The 18,933-nt window shown below is 39.2% G+C and overlaps 1 protein-coding gene across 2 annotated transcripts in view; it reads left to right on the plus strand.

Annotated features, from left to right (window-relative positions):
* sema4f (sema domain, immunoglobulin domain (Ig), transmembrane domain (TM) and short cytoplasmic domain, (semaphorin) 4F) overlaps nucleotides 1–18,933 on the plus strand; it is a 66,898-nt gene that overhangs the window by 40,687 nt on the left and 7,278 nt on the right. For both annotated transcript variants that reach the window (XM_017472367.3, XM_053681407.1), the window contains 3 exons: nucleotides 15,825–15,976; nucleotides 17,265–17,324; nucleotides 18,578–18,676. In XM_017472367.3, the coding sequence (XP_017327856.2) occupies nucleotides 15,825–15,976; nucleotides 17,265–17,324; nucleotides 18,578–18,676 (311 nt within the window). The remainder of the gene's footprint in view (nucleotides 1–15,824; nucleotides 15,977–17,264; nucleotides 17,325–18,577; nucleotides 18,677–18,933) is intronic.

Here is an 18,933-nt window from a genome sequence, read left to right on the forward strand (position 1 = left end):
TTTCAGCTTGGAGAATATCTGCTTTCGCTGTGTACAATATGTAATTTAATTTTTTTTTTTTTACAGGCAATAAATCTGTATAAAGACAGTTTATATACAGCATAAATCAATAATGAAGAACAACATTTGAAATTTGAGCTAGTCTTAAATTACCCATCATTGCATATATTATTTGATCACTGGTAGGCTCAACAGCTTGTGAATTTTGTCTGGAGTAAGCATACACGCTTGCAACGGTGGTGCGAGTTGTTTTAGAAGGCTAGCATTTCCTGCTGAGATGGGACAGATGAAAGCTGTAGGCTGAGCTCCTTTCCGTAATCCTCTTGGGCACAGGAGAATTTAGGGCAAGTGTGATTACTGAAGGACCTCACACTTATCATATCCACAAACACAGCGCATCCTAAAAACAGCAGAAAGGTCAAGATGAGGAAAAGGAAATCCAGGCACATTGGAAGGGGAGTAGAAGCGGCCCTGCCTTTCCCCCAAAAAGACCCTCCTTAATTTGTCTGCTGCCGTGCTCTCTCTCTCGCGCTCTCTCTCTCTCTCGCGCTCTCTCTCTCTCGCGCTCTCTCTCTCTCTCACTCACTCACTCTGCCTTCACCCATGCCCTCTCCATTGCTCCCACTGAGTTATAAGCCTGCTTATCCAGGCTCCCTGGAGGAGACGCTAACTGCCCTGACTAGCAGCAAATACAAAGGGGGCTCACACAGTGTCAGAATGCTGTGCTTTTGAAGTGTCCAGAGCTGAGCTGAGACTACAATGGTCTAGCGCAGGTTTAAGAGTGATTGGTGTAGTTTTAAGTGGTTTATAGGTGTAGTGATTGAAGGAATGCTAATGTGGTGTTTGAAATGTCTCTCTCACAGATGGTGGCAGATAACAGTAGGGGTTTAGGGACGGGAACAAGAGAGCACTGTGTGTGTGTGTGTGTGTGTGTGTGTGTGTGTATGAGAGCGAGAAAGAGAGGGAGAGAGAGAATTGGTGGTTAGATGATTGACTGCTTGAATCATTTGTCTCTTACAATGGCAGTGTAAGCAGACTGTGTCCTGATCTGCTTCGGAAAGACTATATTTAAGTAGAGTTCAATATTCTTCCTGCTCAAATGAATATTACCCACAAGCTTCAAGTCAACCACTTTCCAAGCAGTCCAAGTTGTGTCTAAGGGCATTTTCACACATGCGCTTTTTTTATGGAGCAAAGAGCATTTCCAGCGAGACTTCTTGTTTGGTTGGGTGTGAAAGATGTTTTTGAATATGGGTGTGGTCCAGGGAACTGATCTGTGGTCCACTTGAAAACAGTGGACGGATGTTCTTGAATTAGAGTGTGGACCCTACCATATGTGAAAGCAATCAGCTCGATTGCTAACACGATTGCTTCGGAACATATCTTCTATTTCAAACTATGGTAGGAAACCACCTGTTGTGAGGTGGTGGTGGGGGGCATGGTGGCTTAGTGGTTAGCACATTTGCCTCGCACCTCCAGGGTTGGGGGTTTAAATCCTGCCTCCACCCTGCTTGCATGTTCACCTCATGCTTCTTTTGGGTACTCTGGTTTCCTCCCCCAGTCCAAAGACATGTGCTGTGGCCTGACTGGCGTTTCTAAATTATCGGTAGTGAGTGAACGCATGTGTGATTTGTGTCCTATATATGTGTAAATGTAAATGGCTTTAAACTGCAACTTGAATTACAGTGTAAATATGGAATTATGTTTGTATATAAGCACGCAACTTCAATTGAGGAAATATTTTTGACCAGTATGTGGCATTAAATAAAGGCGAATGAAATAATAGTACAATAATAAACAATTAATATTGGTATTAATAATGAGCTATTATATAAAAAAAATTTGCTTGCAGACTGTAAAAATTGCTTGCATAGCACTGACGTATACAATTCTGATCCATGATGCCGAAGTAATTGTTATGGCTGAAAGCGAACCTGCTAAGATGATGCACTCTACCGCAAAAGTCCAGACTAAGTGTGAAGTGAAGTGTCAGTGCAAACTCTCTGGAGGTGCACTGACAGACTGACATGCAGTCCTCCAAAACCAGCCGGCTTACAGGTGAATGATGATTGACTGAGGCAGGCAGATGCGTCCGGTTGTGTACCCAGAGCGTTGTGATGAGATGTTATGACACTTCTTCCGTGGGTTTTGTCAGGGGAAATTTTGCCTCAAATCCATCTCAAGAGCAGTGTAAAAAAAAAATATTTTCTGGTATGTTCTTCTGTAAGCTGAGGATATTTCACCATGTGTGGGGGTCTTTTTCTTTTTTTTTTTTTTTGTTTTTTTTTTTGTTCTTAAAGTGTAGTCCATTAAAAAGCTTCTACGTAATAGCTTGTGACAGAAACTGATGAATAATGCTTTCTTGAATATCACTTTAGCCCTATTTATGGTGTTAGTTCCTTATTCATAATAAAAATGTCCTCTCTATGATGATCTTACATCCAGACAGCTGTAAATTGAACGAGCAATCTATCCATTTTTTTTTTTTTCCTGCATTTCTTGTCTGTGACTCGTACAATAATATAATCAAATTATATTTTTATCAGGGATGTATTTACACCAAAATACAATCATGATGTGGCATATGGGAATATAAAGTGCAATGATTTATACCAGCTGTAGCTGTCACTGTAGCTGTCACTATGCTTATGCAAGCATCCATGCACGACGCCCTAGTGCAATCACAAATCATCCCATCAATCCACCATCTCACCTCTAAGCCAAGATTAAATTTCTTATGCTGTTAAGCCAAAAGTCTTGCCCTGAAAGAGATCCCAGTCAGGAGAGTGAAGACTTTAAGGGGTAGGCTGTAGTAGATAGTTTAATAACGTAATCTATTTATGATTAAAAAGTTATTTGCTGCTTTGCATGTCAAAATCTTTGGGTGTTCAAAGGTCAAGTGAATGTCTCATACCTCAAGATAAAACTAAAGAAAATCAGGACTTGAGTCCAAATGCAACTTTGGAGTACTACATTACTGTATCACCAGCACACCTGAGGTACACAGAGACATGAAGCTTGAGATGAGGGTTGGAGAACATGCTTTGTGTGTGCACGTGATGTTCTCTCTGTCATGCTGTACTGTATTGTGCTCCTTATGATTGATGACGTGTGTGTGTGTGTGTGTGTGTGTGTGTGTGTGTGTGTGTGTGTGTGTGTGTGTACCAGAGAAGCAGGCAGAAAAGCAAAGGAAGATTGCTTTTATGTCGTATATTTCTTAGTTTTGGATTTACTCTTTAGGTTTATGGACTACCTCTAGTCCTATTGTGTCTTGATTTCCCTTTAAAACACACACACACACACACACACACACACACACACACACACACACACACACACACACAGAGGACACAGCAGGATGGGAGATTGTATATCAGTTCCTCAAGTCTGTTAAGAGTAGTAGAAGTAAGTGTGTGTGGTGGTGGGGGGGTAATTCAAAAGAAGTAAAGGGCTAATCCCTGCAGGAAACACCCTCATCTGCACAACAGAGATACAGGACCTAATGAGATTGATATTGTTGTCCAGTTTGTGTTGCAACTGCATTGTCTAGCTGAGGTACTTTTGTGTCATGTTAGCTAGCCAAAGCCACTATTTAACCACTGTGCCACTCTGCTGCACTTATAAAGCCATCAGATGTGCAATCAAGTGTTTCTTCTCCTCAGGGGAGTGTGTGTACGCACAGATGCTATACATCAGGACTACTGATCCGAAGGCTCGCAGGCCAAATGTGGAATTTTGCATAATAAATAAATATATAAAATGCCAAACATTCAGCATATTTAACTTGGGGCTTCAAAACATGTAACAAGCAAGCACATTTGTTCCAAAAGTGATCAACCGAGCCATTTGTGATTGTCTGTTATCTAACGCACCTAATGGGGTGTGCCATATTCTGTCTTTTTGCGTTACTCGGTATGAAATGGATGTAATTGGTTGTCACAGAGTTATTGAAATCTCTGACTATAAGACACAGCACAGTTTTACTACTCAAATTCATTTAAAGGCTTACACTGTCATTTAATCTTGTGTATGAGCCATCTTGGAATCTTGACCAGCTACCCAAACAGGCCCTGATATTTTCTTACTGCACCGTTTTCTAACAAAACACGCCAAAATGAGTGATTTGTTCACTGTAAATAATTACATCTTAGCAAGTGCAAATATCTTGAATATGTAAAAGGAACATGTTTCCTTTTATAAGATTATAATTAACCAAATATGAGATTATTAAACCTATTTCTAGACATGTTTTGCTTTATTTCAACCTTTTCTAGAAATAAGTACTAAAAAAATAGCAAAATTATCTGCGAGTAGAACAAGACTATTTCAAGCCTGAAATGAGTACAAATGTCTAGAAATAGGATTTTAATATTTTTACATTTGGTTTGTTGTAATCTTGTAATAGGACATACTAGATAAATGTGAGTATATTCAAGATGATTTCACCAACTATATCATTTTTTTGCAGTGTTTACCGTCTTCTTCGAATTTCAGGCCTACTCTGGGATTCGTGAATAAGATTATTGGACTAGGTTTAACTAAGTATAATGTAATCTATGTTTCTACAGACGACTGAAAACGACAGTATGTTTCTGAAATAATTCAAATCAAAAGAAAAGAGAAAAGAACAAAGAGAGGGCAATAAAGATAACACCTCTTGCCCTCCTGTCCCATGTGCTGTTTGCTCGGCTATCAACCTCAGAGTCTTGTCCTTTCTTGCTCCTTGCTCCCTGACCCCAAGAGATATATTTACAAACCCAGGCAAACAGACAGGTTAATTTGTAGCACCCACCACACCCTGTGATCGTAGACTGACCGGCTGGCTCAGAGAGTGATGGGTTTCCGTGTAAGTAGCTTGCTGTTTTTATAGCCTCCCTACAAGCCCTGCTGTCAGTACAGGTTATCACCGAAACAAAGAAGCATAGAGGCATATATACAGGATTAGCTGACAAGTCTAATTGTAGACTATTTATTCTCTCTCTATGCTTGTGTTCGGGTGGGATTGGAGCGATAAACGTAGAATTGCAAAGGAAAGTTAAACAGAGTTGCATGGTAACTGCTAATAGTTAATAGATCATTTGAGACTAACACAAAACATACACTGTGAACAAAAAGTCTATTATTAGCTTTGTTATAAATCTCGAGATACTGCTCCATAGTCACATTAATTAAACAGAATTCTTTAACAGTTTTTTAAGCTTTGTTTTCGCTAATCATGCGTTATGAATGTGCTGCCAGAGTTTTCGTTTACAGCGATTTACTCTCATTGGTTAGTGAGATTTGGATGGACAGCTCCCTGACCTGGTAGCAGAGACTTCAGTGTTATGAATGCTGGAGAGCCTCCTGGATGCGGTTTACTGTATAGTTATAGTGTTTGTATTTTGTAGTGGAAATTACTTACTTGCTTAGTCAGTATATTCGTTCATAATTCATGTTTGAGGTTTGGGTAGTCTCTCATGACTGTTTTTTCGAGATGGGCTCTCCGGAGCAGTGGCATCATCATCAATGCCATCATCCTCCTCCTCCTCAGCAGGACATTCGAGCTGTCCATCCAAATCTCACTAGCCCGTGAGACTAAATCACTGTCAAGCTCACCCACACGAGAGGTTTGTGCCAGACTGGCGAGCATAAATAAAAACTCTGGCAGCGCATTCATAAACACGATTAGTGAAAAGGAAGTGGTTTATTTGAAGACCATGTTAAAGAGTGTTTTTCTTCTTTCTGATTGTATATTTTTGTTAGTTTCTTGAAAAGTTATGTTCAATACTTTTGGCACAAATTTAATTTCATAGAAAATAAGCATGCAGATGTATCTTCAGTAACTCTAGCTTACATTTATTAAGTGTTTTTTTTTTTTTTTGCCCATAAATCCAAAAGAAACTGCATTTATTAGCAGTTTTAACATGTTTGTGACGCAGAGATGGCCAGTGTACTGAGATTGATCTGTTATTTGTATGAAGGGGAGCTCTTGATTTAATGCACCAGGGGCAATAAAAATGATCTCTATCTTACTAACTTAGCTAAGCTCACTAGTAGTATAACAGTCCATTATATTTATTGTATATTCATTGTGAAAGTTTAATTGTACTCACAATTAAAATAATATTAACTGTGCAGCCCTGGTTCAACAGAACGAAGGATGGAAGAATCTGAACTGTGATTCAAACTTTTACTTTCTGTTGAGAGGAGAGTAATGCTGACAGTAAGATGGAAAAGGATGTGATGGCAGCAGACGGTGAAGGGAAGAGGTGGCGCAGCGGCCATCACACCCACTACCCATCTCTTGACATTCCTGCCTTGGATGATTGGGTTCAGTTTCTCTCTCTCCATGTCTATATATCTCTCTCTCTTTCTCTCTCTCACACTCACACACAATGTGAGCAGAGATGCATTACTTCTTAACACTCACCTGTTGAGAGTTTTATTTCTGATCAACAGAAAGGCCGTGTAAGTTAATGACCCATTAATGGAGAGTGATGGATGTAACGGTGTCTAAAATGCCTATGTGATGGTGCATTCAAACGCGCTCCTCATTGGTGGTGTCAGATTTTCGAAGCTTAAAAATGAAAATGTCTGCACCTCCATTTTTCATTTCAGAACAGTTTAAATGCTTCAGAGGTGGACATGCTGTAACGGAGTTCAATCTAACACTTCTGAAACCTGTCGCTTTAGTATAGTCCAAGAACTCCTTTCATTCTGTTGCCTGCTGGAGAGGAATATGAATCCTACCATGCATCCTCTACAGAAGCCTCTTGATACTTTTATCAAGGTATAGAGCATGTCTGAGTGCTGTGCCCACGTGAGACGTCACATTTTTCTCCTCTGTTCCTTTGCCAGACTTTGATCTTGTTTTTCTTCTCGAATACCCTTGTTACTTTTCGCCATTGTTTCTTCCCTCATGCTTTTTTCTTTTCAGCTTTAGTCAGCGGCATCCCTCGTTTCCATGGTAACCCCAAGCCTATTGTGTGGAATACATTAGGGATGCTGCATCCAGTTTCTTATAGTCCAGGGGAAAAAAAGGATTGTATCCATTCATACTGGCCTCAAGAGTTAATGCATTATTTATCTTCTTGGGTTGTGAGTAAAATGACAGCCAGTAACTGATCACCTTTCCACTAAACAATTATCTATGTGCGCATGTGCATGTGTTGTCTTGTGATGCTGATTAAATCAGGAAGCTGAACTGAATTGTGAGCAAGTAGTAGCAGCAAGTGGATCTCAATGACACTTGGAGAGAGATGTTTAATATTGCAGAGACATGAGTCACTGTACCTAAATAACTATTTGTTATGTAGATTATTTGCAGTAATTGTGCTGATGAGGAAATTGCTTTGATGTGTTAGATTGCAGTATTGAGTAACGCCTGGGCTGAACAGGAAATAGTCCTTATGTTTTGATTTCAAATCCAGTCGAAGTCATTAGTTTTCTTCCAAGTGATTTGCACAGCAACAGAGTGATTCTTTGCATATTTATGGATGTCGGTCAGGATTTTCTCCAGTGTTGATGATGAACATGGTTGTCATTTCAGTTAACTCTACTGTTAAATTATATCACATTCAGAGCATCCTTGTAGACCTCAATAGTGCATAGAATTGAATTGCTGACACCGTGATATAAAAGACTATGCTGATTAACCCAGTAACAAGCCGTGTTAATTATTCCCTTACACTCTGTGATTGACCGGTTTTGGGTTTGGGGTGCATTATTCATAAATGTTGTACTCTTCCTCTTTCTAATATCAGCTCCCACAGTCCCTGCACTGTTGGAGTCAATCAGAAAGCATTTATACAGCACACTCAACTTGCTGTGGGGCTTTATGTAGCAGCAGGCATGTGGGGGTAGGGTGCATTTTGTACAGGGAGAGAGAGAGGAAGATGGCATCCGTATGAGATTCTGACATGATGGGGAAGGAAGAAAAAGCAGCATACTGAGAAGTCGTCAGGGAAAATCAGAGGGATGATTATTACTTATTATAGCTTGTAGAGAAGTATGATAGAAGATGGCAGCACGAACCAAGTAGAGTGAAAAAGCTAAAATGCCACCGCTGTTTACTGCTGTCGCACCAAATATGTTTACGCTTACCATTCTGTCTCTTTCACTCTCTCTCTCTCTCTCTCTCTCTCTCTCTCTCTCTCTCTCTCTCTCTCTCGAGCTAGTTTTTCATTCATGATTAATGGAGTGCAACTGAATAAATGATTAATGAGCAGAGTGGAGTAGGCTTTGGCTGCCTTTCCTTCCATGGCAGGCCAGCACTCAGGCTTGGCACTCCAGTGTCATCTCTCTGTTCTGCTGCCATCACGGACCCCTGCTCCGGACTAAGCATGTGTGTGTTAGCTGGAAACTGTGAGAGTTTTGGTGCTATTTGTTACTTTGCACCACCTGCTGAGTGTCTCCATGTTTTTAATAGGGCTAGAAAAATGGTGCTCTTCCTGCTTTTATATACACACTCGAACCATATTTATCTCTCTCCGTTACACCACAAGACTGATGCATTGACGGAAGGATAAAGTCATATTGTCATGTGACCTAGGTGGCAGATGGTGTAAGAACGTAACACCACATCGCCACGCATTCCTAGAGGGACAGAAACACGTCTAGCACAAGGACATTTCTGAGGACCTTCACTCAGGGACAGGGTTAACGTCTGTCTGTGTCTGCCTCAAACTGGAATGTCAGTCAAGGATTGAGGGGTGGGAGAAGGGAAAATGGGTGAGAGTGTGGGTCCATTTGGCACACTTTTAGGGGACAGATGGAGGGAAGCAAAAAGTAGAAGTCAAAGAAAATAATTTGGGATCGAAATTGTAGTGAAAGGATCTTTCAATGTGTCATTGCATTTTAATGCTACGATTAATATCCAAAATAGGATTTTATGGCACAGTTGAAATGGATCATTACTTTAATTTGGTTTGTGAAACCTCCCTCTCTCACACACACACTCAACCACTCAATCAGAATAATGGTTATCTTTGTACGTTTCTCTTTTCTCAAATAGAATTTGTACTAAGCCTGTGGCATGCAAATGCACATTCCTTGGTAAATTGCTTGCATTTCTGTAAATGAGTCACATGTAATACATATTTAACATACTTTAAAGGAAAACCCCAGTTTTTTTTATATATATATTCTCTGTATTATGCGTGTTTAACACATTGTAATTTTAATAATTTAAAACCTTATAATTAGGGCTGCAACTCACAATTATTCTCATAATCAAATTAATCTGCATTATCTTTTTTATTGATGCTCAAAAAAAGCACAGATAATTAAGCTACTGTCCCAAATGAATAATAAAACTCTCACTTTCATTGCACCTTATGGTTTCTGTGACTCATTACATTTAGGGATATTGTTTTACTTATGTTTCCTTTGATTGTACCATTTTTATTTGACGTTACAGATCTTTCTTGCACTCCCACTGTTTATCACGGTGTCTACATTGCGACTGAGGATCAAGGCAGCCTTGTAACAAATAGATCACACCTGTTATTTAAAAAAAAAAAAAAAAGCCAGAATTTACACTGAAAACGTGCAAATACACCATATAATAACAATAAACCCTTCCACAGCATTTTGGATATAAACATAAGTTTGTGCTTGTGCATCATTGTCGTGCTTCCATGCTACACAAACACCGCTTTGTAAAGTTTGCAGGTTGCAGTCTTCTTCATGGCATTTAATAGAAAAAGCACCCCTGCCTTAGAGGACTTGGAGGTTTCACACTTTTTCCTGCTGTCACTCGATGATTACACCTCCGTCTGATGGTGACTGAGGTCATGTTGGGTATAAAATGGGGGTGTCCAATCTTATCCAGAAAGGGCCGGTGTGGGTGCAGGTTTTCATTCCAACAAGCAGAAGCCACACCTGAGTCTATTGAAAGCCAAGTTCAACTGATTAAACAGATGGAATCAAGTGTGGCTTCTGCTTGATTTTAATGAAAACCTACACCCACACCAGCGCTTTCCGTATAAGATTGGACACCCCTGGTATAAAAGGTAACATTAAAAAGGTTCACATAAACAGTAAACTGAAGAAAGTCATTGTCAGTGACTTTGGGTATTCTGCTAAAGCTAGTGGCGTCACATTATTTGACGTCACGTGCCATCGCCTAGGAAGTGGATTATTCTTCTGTTTAGTAAAAAAAAAAAAAAAAAAAAGGTCAGTGTTCCATTTGAGACCATATCACCTTTCCAAAATTAATACACTACACAGTAGCGTGCATAGTGTAAGTGTATAGTACATCATTTGGGACAAAACTTTGGTATGTATTCTCCGATGCGCATTTTCGGAACAAGTAATGCAATGACCAAACAGACCAACTAATCAATAATGGGATTCATAGAAAACAATTTTCATAATCGATGATTATTATTAATTTTATTGATTAGTTGTTGCAGCTTTACTTATAATACAAGTCTAATGGTGGTTATTGAATTAAAATGTGCATTTATATAACATGGATTCAAACTGAGCTGTGGCTCCGGTGGTAGAGTGGGTTGTCCACTAATCTTAGGGTTGGCAGTTTGATCCCTGGCCCATATGACTCCTGGCATGGTGGGGTATGCAAAGGAAAGGATTTCACTGTGCTGTAATGTATATGTGACCTAATAAGACTCATTATCGTTATGACTCCACATGCCGAAGTGTCCTTGGACAAGACAATAAACCCCTATGTGTGGGTGAGTGTGAAACAGAGTAAAGTGCTTTGTAGAACCACTAAAGTTAAAAAGTGCTGTATACTTATATAGACCATTTACCATTCACTTAAACGATATAGGTTTGAGACGAATATGAGGAAAAATCCCTATTTGGATTGGATTAGTTTATCAGATGGATGTCTAACGCATTGTTTTACACGTCTCCTCAGTGATAAAACTCTCGCATCCAGACAGCACTAAGATTACCACGGGAGGAGCGTGTTTCTAGCGGGTTATACTTTCTACAAACCTGGATGTTTGCATTACGTGCATAGATATTTTTATAGATATGTTTATAGAAAACTAATAGTTTCTGATCTTGTGCATTTGTAAATATAAAGTAATACATTGCACCTGTAACCGGCATTATAATAGCTCATTTAATCAGCCTGTAGCATATTACATTTTTTAAATGATGATATTTTCTTTTTCCTCCTGAAAAGGCTTTCCCAGGTAGCATGTAGTAAAGGAGATTAAATATGGCAAGTAATGATTATTTTTTTACTATCTTTTTTTTCACAACACAAGGCGACATCTGCATAGAAAATCATGGATACGTCTGCGTGCACACTAAAATTATCAGGCGACCGCTGTTTGGCAGGGGGGAAAAAATAGGTAATTTGCCCTGTAATTTTCTCAGAGGATGATGGAGAGAAACACTGACATGGCTGATCTGGACAGAAATAAAATCGGAGTAGCACCTGTAAAATAGGAAATTACACCAGGACTCCATGTAAATTGAATCCAATGCAGATAGGGCTAAAATCGTAATTAAGCTGTTCTTGTATATTTTTATTCTCTACTGTACTCAGGCAAAACATTAAAATATGACTTACTTATGTATTTTAATGGTTTTTGGTGTATAAAGCAGAAGAATTTTGAGCATTTGTACAAACATGTTTGTTGATGCCTTAGAAACAGTCCTTAGACCCATATGTTGTTTGTGTTGTTGATACACGTGCAGATGCTACAGGTTGACAAAAAATGCTGGAGTATTCCTTTAAACTGAAGCATCCCTTCCCCCAACCCTCTCTTATTGTAGGCTTTGCTTTTTTTTCTAGTATGGAGTAGAGAGAGCTGTGTCTGTATAACCATTACTCGTCACTGGTGGCAAATATTGACAATGACATGTTGTCATATGCTTGTGTGTGTGTGTGCTAGAGTCACTCTCTAGTACTAAGTAGGGATGTTTATGACTGAGCAAACTGAGCATATACTCGTACTGATAATAGCAGTAGGAGGATTGTATAACTGGCATTGTGTTCATATTAATCAAATTCATTTTATTACATCCTTGCTTAATGGGGTGTATGTGTGTGGGGAAGAGTGAAATACAACGGCAGACCTTGTAGACTGACAGACTGATGGATACGGATACACACACACACACAGTAGAAGCAGTACACAGCTGTCCCTTTAACAAGCAGCATAGACACAGCCTTTTTTTTATGCTAGAGGGAATGTTTGAGTGTGACTTCACTTTAAGTAGACTGTTGTGAGGAGAAAAACAATAGATGAAAAGAATGGATAGATTAAAGTAGGAACATTAAACAGAAACAGTATTTGCCTGTGTTAATCATAGTGTGAAAGGGTGAGCTGAACTCTCTTGTACACAAAGACTCCTCGTTCCTGCAAGCCTGTGGGTTATAGGGTCAGTGCACACATGGATGAACCTCCGTCAGATCCTCCTCCTCGTGACCCCTAGTGAGATCAAGTGGACCTAGACAGGGAGAACACAGAACAATAACTAATCTGGAAGTATGTTTCTGTATTAAACACACTGACTACACTTTGAAAGCGCAATGTTAAGTTTCCATCTTGCTAAAACAAACCAGACAAAAGAGGACTTTATAGTGAAATGAAATTGTATATTTCTTTTCTCCATGTTTTCATCATGCTCAACCAATTAAGTATAAAATGATTTCACCTCATGCTCTCTGGTATCTTTATTCTTGCTGGCTGTCTGATAAGTGTGATATTGTATTTGCTTTTTTGAAGTGTGGGGGGGGGGGGGAGTAAAATGCTCAGCCTTGTGTACAGTGAGTAATTTCCCTTAAGACCACAGTGTGTTTGCAGATATTTAAAGACATTTGCAGGCTGTAAATTGTGGCGTTGACTTTCAGTAATTTCTCTAAATAACCATATGGACCTCCATCATAGTTTTAAGATGCAACCTCCTTAATGTAAAAAACGGGACATTTTAATAACCATGTACAAACAGTTCCACATGACCATTAGGAAAGCCCAGCCAGCATGTGGACAAAACACATCCGATAAACATTTCTAATTGTATGATACTTTTAACATGTTTTAATCACATATGCCTGTTACATATGTTAGGCTACGTCCACATTTAAGCCAGAAAAAAAACCCTGAAAAAGCCTCTTTTTTTTTTTTTTTTTTTTTTTTTTTTTTTTTTCCCTCTCTCTCTCTCTCTCTCTCTCTCTCTCTCTCTCTCTCTCTCTCTCTCTCTCTCTCTATGTTTTAGTCTTTCGTCTACACTGAGATGGTGTTTTTGTCCAGCAAAAACAGAGGTGTTTTTTTTGTTGTTTGTTTGTTTTTTTGTTAGTTTTTTTAAACGTTCTACCAGTGGATAAATATTTAGTCATGTGACCCATTCAACTCAACTTTATAGTCTCGGGATACCAAACAACTCCACATCTTCATCTGTATGAAAAAAAAGAAAAACTGTGCTTTTGCTCAACATTGCAGCATCAATTCAAAGAGACAGAAAGTAAATAAACATCTTAAGGAAATGAAACAGGCCAAAGCTTCATACGTTTTTACACGTGCGCAGTATAGGGATGTAAAGTGTAGACGGAGAGCGTTTTAAAAAGAGAATGCAATTTTCAGATCTATCCGGATTAATGTGGACATAGCCATAGTAGATCCTCTGGCTTTGGACAGCCAGTTATCCCCTTTGAGAGGCAGAGCTCACACTTCACTCTGGAAATTATCATAAAGTCATCTCTTTATGAAATAGAAAGAAATATCATAAGAATCTCTCCCTCCCACATATATTTTTTTTTTTTGAGAAAGTCTGCATACAATAACAGAAAAGTGGGAAGTGATTAGCATACATATTAGACAAAATGCACTAGTGCATTTAATTTTCTTTAATGTAATAAATTTTAGGCCATCAGAGAAATCTTTGCTTCACAAAGTCTGAAAACATTTGAGTGTCAAGTCACTGTTGCAGATCTTTCTAAATTGATTGAAGTGTTGTGTGTGTTTAATGGAAATACGCAGATTAGTAGAGTTGTTTCATTAGGCTGGCCTGAAGCAACTCCACTACAGTGCAGCTCCAATTTAAACACAGTTAATTATTCACAGTATCAACACTTTCTCTAATGTATTCACAATATAAACACTTCTACGGATGCAGTACGTCTCCACAGAATTACTAATCACTAGCTAAATGAGTGTGTATTGTTGTCATTGTGTATGTAGTCAGTGGGTGTGTATGTCATTGTTGTTGGTAGGGTATTAGTCGGTATGGTTGAAGACAACTATATACGGTCATGTGGAAAAAATAAGTACACCCCATGGAAATGTTTTGACATGTTTGGACAAGAAAATATTTGATCCTCTTTGAAACAGTGCCTATTAAAAAAGTTGATGCACTCTATGAAATGACACAAAATTGCCTCTTTTTTTTTTTTTTTTTTTTAAACTAATTTTCAGAATTTAAATTAAAAAAAAAAAAAAAAAAAAAAAAACAGATCAGTCACATGGAACAAGTAAGTACACAAGTAAATCCATAAAATTGGAATCAGGTGTTCAAGATTGGGTGACAGTGATTAGAAGCTGTTTAGGGAGTGCAGGTGGACCCTGTCTTATTTATACCCCTCTCATATCTAGTGTCCGGTGCAACCTTTGTTATTGAGGTGTTTAGTGTCATCATGCTAAAAATCTAAAGAGTTCTGTAAGGCCTTCAGAAAAAAGGCTGTGGATGCCTATGAGTCTGGCAAGGGATTTAAAAAGAAATACATCATTCCACTGTAAGGAAAATAATCTATAAATGGCACAGATTTCAAATGACTGCCAATTTGTCCAGGACTGGCCATCCCAGCAAATTCAGCCCAGGAGCAGACCATCTGATGCCAGAAGTCGTCCAAGAACCCCAAAATTTCAATACAGGATCTGCTAGTAAGTTTTGCAACTGTTGGTGTCAAAGTGCATGCTTCTACAATCTGAAAGAAATTACACCAATTTGACCTGCATGGGAGGCGAGCCAGGAAAAAGCCTTTGCAAGACTACAGTTTGCCAATAAGCATATAAACAAAGTCCAGGCCTTTTGGAATAATGTGCTCTGGACAGACAAATCAAAGATAGAGTTGTTTGGTCACACTAACAGCAGACATGTTTGGTGCAGACCAAAGACAGCTTTTCAGGAGAAGCACCTCATACCAACTGTGAAGCATGGTGGTGGAAACGTTGTGGTTTGGTGTTGCTTCGCTTCCTCGGGGACTGGAGAGCTTTCATTCATTGATTCAACTATGAATTCTGCATCATATCAAAGACTGCTTGAAGATAAAGCTTCTTGGCCATCTGTCCGACAGTTGAAGCTGAACCAAACGTGGACCTGTCACCAGGATAATGATCCTAAGCACACTAGCAAATCCACCAAGGAATGGCTCAAAAAGAAGAAATGGAGGGTTATGGAATGGCCTAGTCAAAGCCGGATTTGAGTCTCATTGAAACGTTGTGTGGGGATTAGAAACGAGCAACTGGAAGAAAATTGCATGAAGAGTGGTCAAAAATTCTAGCAAACTTGGTGGACAGTTTTATACAAAATGCCTACAAGAAGTTATTTCTGCTAAAGGGGCAATACTAGCTTCTGAGGGTGTACTTATTTTTCTACAGAAGAATATCACATCTATTGATATTTCTGTTGAATAAATGACTGAAAATTATAATTTTTCTTGTGGTTTTGTTCAGGTAACCTATAACATTTGCTTTTCCAAATCTGTCTAAAAGCCAGCAATTTCCATGGGGTGTACTTACTTTTTCACATGACTATACAGTATAATAAACTGGGTTTGGGTTTTGAACAGTTCATTATAGATTGGCATGAAATTTTCTTTTTTCTCTTTGCCATTCTTCCATCTCTCTCTCTCTCTCTCTCAGTGGCGAGCTCCATGGGGACCCTGTTGGAAATCGACGATGTGGCTAACGTCAGCGCATTCCTATTGGACCGGGTGTCTGGGATACTTTACCTGGGGGCACGAGATACAATTGTTGCTGTGGATACTGCCAAGAAATTACCAAAGTCTCGCAAGGTAAATTAAATTTTGCCTCTTGGATTTTATGAACATTAGGGATGAGACTAAAAGAGAAACTGAGAAACTGTCTACCAGGCAAACAACACTGCAAAATAGGCAAAGATAATTTTCAGAGTACCAAATGGTGGTGGTGGTGGTGGTTGTTGTTGTTGTTGTTGTTGTTGTGTGTTTTTTGTTTGTTTGTTTGTTTTTTGTTTTTTTACATTATAGGATAATTGAAGGTGATTGAAATGATCTATTGTTATTCTGGGTGGTGATGAGCAGTTGCAAAAATTATTTTATTCTCAATAAAGAGCATCACATTATACTTGGTTGTGCTTCCAAATAGTCATCAGGGCAAGAATACTGTGAAAAGGAGATTACTAATCTGATGAAGGCAAATTGTTTTTCATTAAAAAAAAAAAAAAAAAACCTGATGCTAGCTTCAACCAATGACCTCATCTCGTCTTTCTGGTCCATTTCACTAACCAAATTACCCCCCACCTCCATCAACCACCCTTGATTTCCCCCATTTGTCTGTGTATTAGTGTGTGTGTGTGTGTGTGTGTGTGTGTGTGTGTGTGTGTGTGTGTGTGTGTGTGTGTGTTTGTTGCTTTAGTAAAGTCTGGTATCACTATGGCTGTGCTGGTTGCTTGGTGGTAGCATGACTCGCTCTGATATCAGGTTCCATTAAATATCACATGACAGATTTAACAGTGTCATTATAAGGAAGTCACCTCAAAGGCTGCTTCACTGTTTTATGTCTTGCAGGTAAGCCTGTAGGTAAGAGTTTGTCTTCCAGATAAACACTCAAGATGAAGAGTAGCTTGAGTCTGGGAAGTGATGTAAAGCTGCTTTGCAATGCAAATGTTCTTTTCTTTTTTTGTTTTATTTACAACATCCAATGGGTTTAAGATCAAATTATCTGGTTCTCATGTATGTACACACAGTGCAAACAGCTTTGGGTGCTCTCTGGTCAATCTCTAATGATGTTTTAAATCATAGTTGATGGACAATATCACAGACTGATATCATGTATAGATTACTATTTTACTCTTGAGTAATTTAGATTTTCTACTCTGGGTTTAGGAGTCCGCCTGCATGCATGTGATGGATAAATTAATAATGTGACATGCGCAGCCTGCTCCTGTGTAATTACCTCTAATGGCCAAATGAGTATTTGCATATTCATGGATGGCACCGTCTCTTTTTGTTGCAACATGGGACGGTTCTCCTGTACCAGACAATAAGCCTACGTTTAAAAGCACTAAATTCCCCTCTTCTTCCGATCTCTTTCCATCAATAGATTGTATGGAAAGTTCCAGAAGAGAAGAGCAAATCTTGCGTGACGAAAGGAAAGACAGAGGTGAGTTCATGTCCGTAGGTCTTTTTGTGTGTCAGTACTCGTAAGTCACTTAGGAGACTCACTAGCGAGTGCGGTTACTTAAGTGTGTGAATACTCAATTGTGCATCTGCCATATCATGTTTCATACAAACTGTAATTCCACTATAAAGAAATAAATAAATGTATCCCCACTACATTAAAATAGATAGTTTACCTGCTGTATGTAAGAAAGCATAATTAATAGGCTTGAGATTATTCCTCGCTCTGTGTCTCTCTGGGAAGTTTCACATGGGGCCAGCGTGTGTGTGAGCGAGTTAATTAGGCCACTTAGTGGCTGCCGTCTTACAGACCATGCTGTTCAATGGTGATGTTGGGGGGCTGCAGCTGACTGACAGTTGGGAAGAGGCTCAGAGGGTGGCGATCAAAGGGTGAGATAAAGCAAACAAAAGGCATATAAGGCACAGAAAGAAGAGAGGGAGAGAGAGCGCAGTAGTGGGAGAGCCAGACTGAGCCTGTGCACATGCTGTTCATTTGAATTACACACGCACACTTCATTCAAATCACATTGAAATCAGGACCTGCTCCATCCTGATTGGTTTCTCGTTTAAAACATTCCTAGTAGTTCATTCTTGTACTATACCACTATCATTCATACGCACAGTGATTCGTCTTCTTTCCTACTTGCATCTTCTCCTTTGCAATAAAAATCAATGAAAACCTGTCTCAGGATAGTGAGAATAAACAGCCTCTGCCAGGGCCAGTGGGTTTAAGAATTGTCAACGATTTGGGCTTTTCTGCTTATTCATGAGTACACACAGCGATAGTGACGTTCTGCTTTCGAGTGCAAACATGGTAAAGGAGAACTATGCCAGAAATAGATAGGCATTGGATGAATAAACATGTTTTAGACAATAAGTATCTTTACAGTGCAGAATAGCTCTGTTCTGTAATGGTAATGCTCACAACGTTTTTATGAACATAATGTGTATTAAATTATATCTCACCTGTTTTTGTTAGATCTGGCTTTATTAATGCCTTAGGCCACCGATGGTGATGAACAATAGTATTATTGCTTTTTTACTTACAATGTGTTATGTACTACAATATGTATAAGACGATGCACAGATAATGTGTTCTGTGCAATGATAATGCACCTTGTGTAATCCACGTTTTTTGTTTATATCTATATAATTATTAGTTCTTTATAAACCGTAATATATTTCACTCCCTGGTGTCGGACTGTTACTCAGTGTGTGCTCTGCTGTCTCCATCAGGCCGACTGCAATAACTACATCCGTCTGCTGGAGTTCCTGGGAGATGGCCGTATTTATGCCTGTGGCACATATGCCTTCGACCCCCAGTGTGCCTTTGTGGTAAGTGCGAGTGCGCTAGTTTGTTTGCGGGTGTGTTCCTCTCTCCACAACTAAATTGGCTTGGCATGCTCCCACACCCTTTCAAACGTCACATGATGGACATCACCCTGCATGACAAACACACAAAGGCTCATGCAGTCAAAGACACATTGATATGACAGAAATACAAATGCATTAACAGACATGCTCATGAGTCTCCCCACCATTAGAGATATTAAAGTGTAGTGGCAGATGGACTGACGAGTTGATCAACATTC

This window comes from Ictalurus punctatus, chromosome 7 (assembly GCF_001660625.3).
Source record: "Ictalurus punctatus breed USDA103 chromosome 7, Coco_2.0, whole genome shotgun sequence".
Classification (NCBI taxonomy): Eukaryota; Metazoa; Chordata; class Actinopteri; order Siluriformes; family Ictaluridae; genus Ictalurus; species Ictalurus punctatus.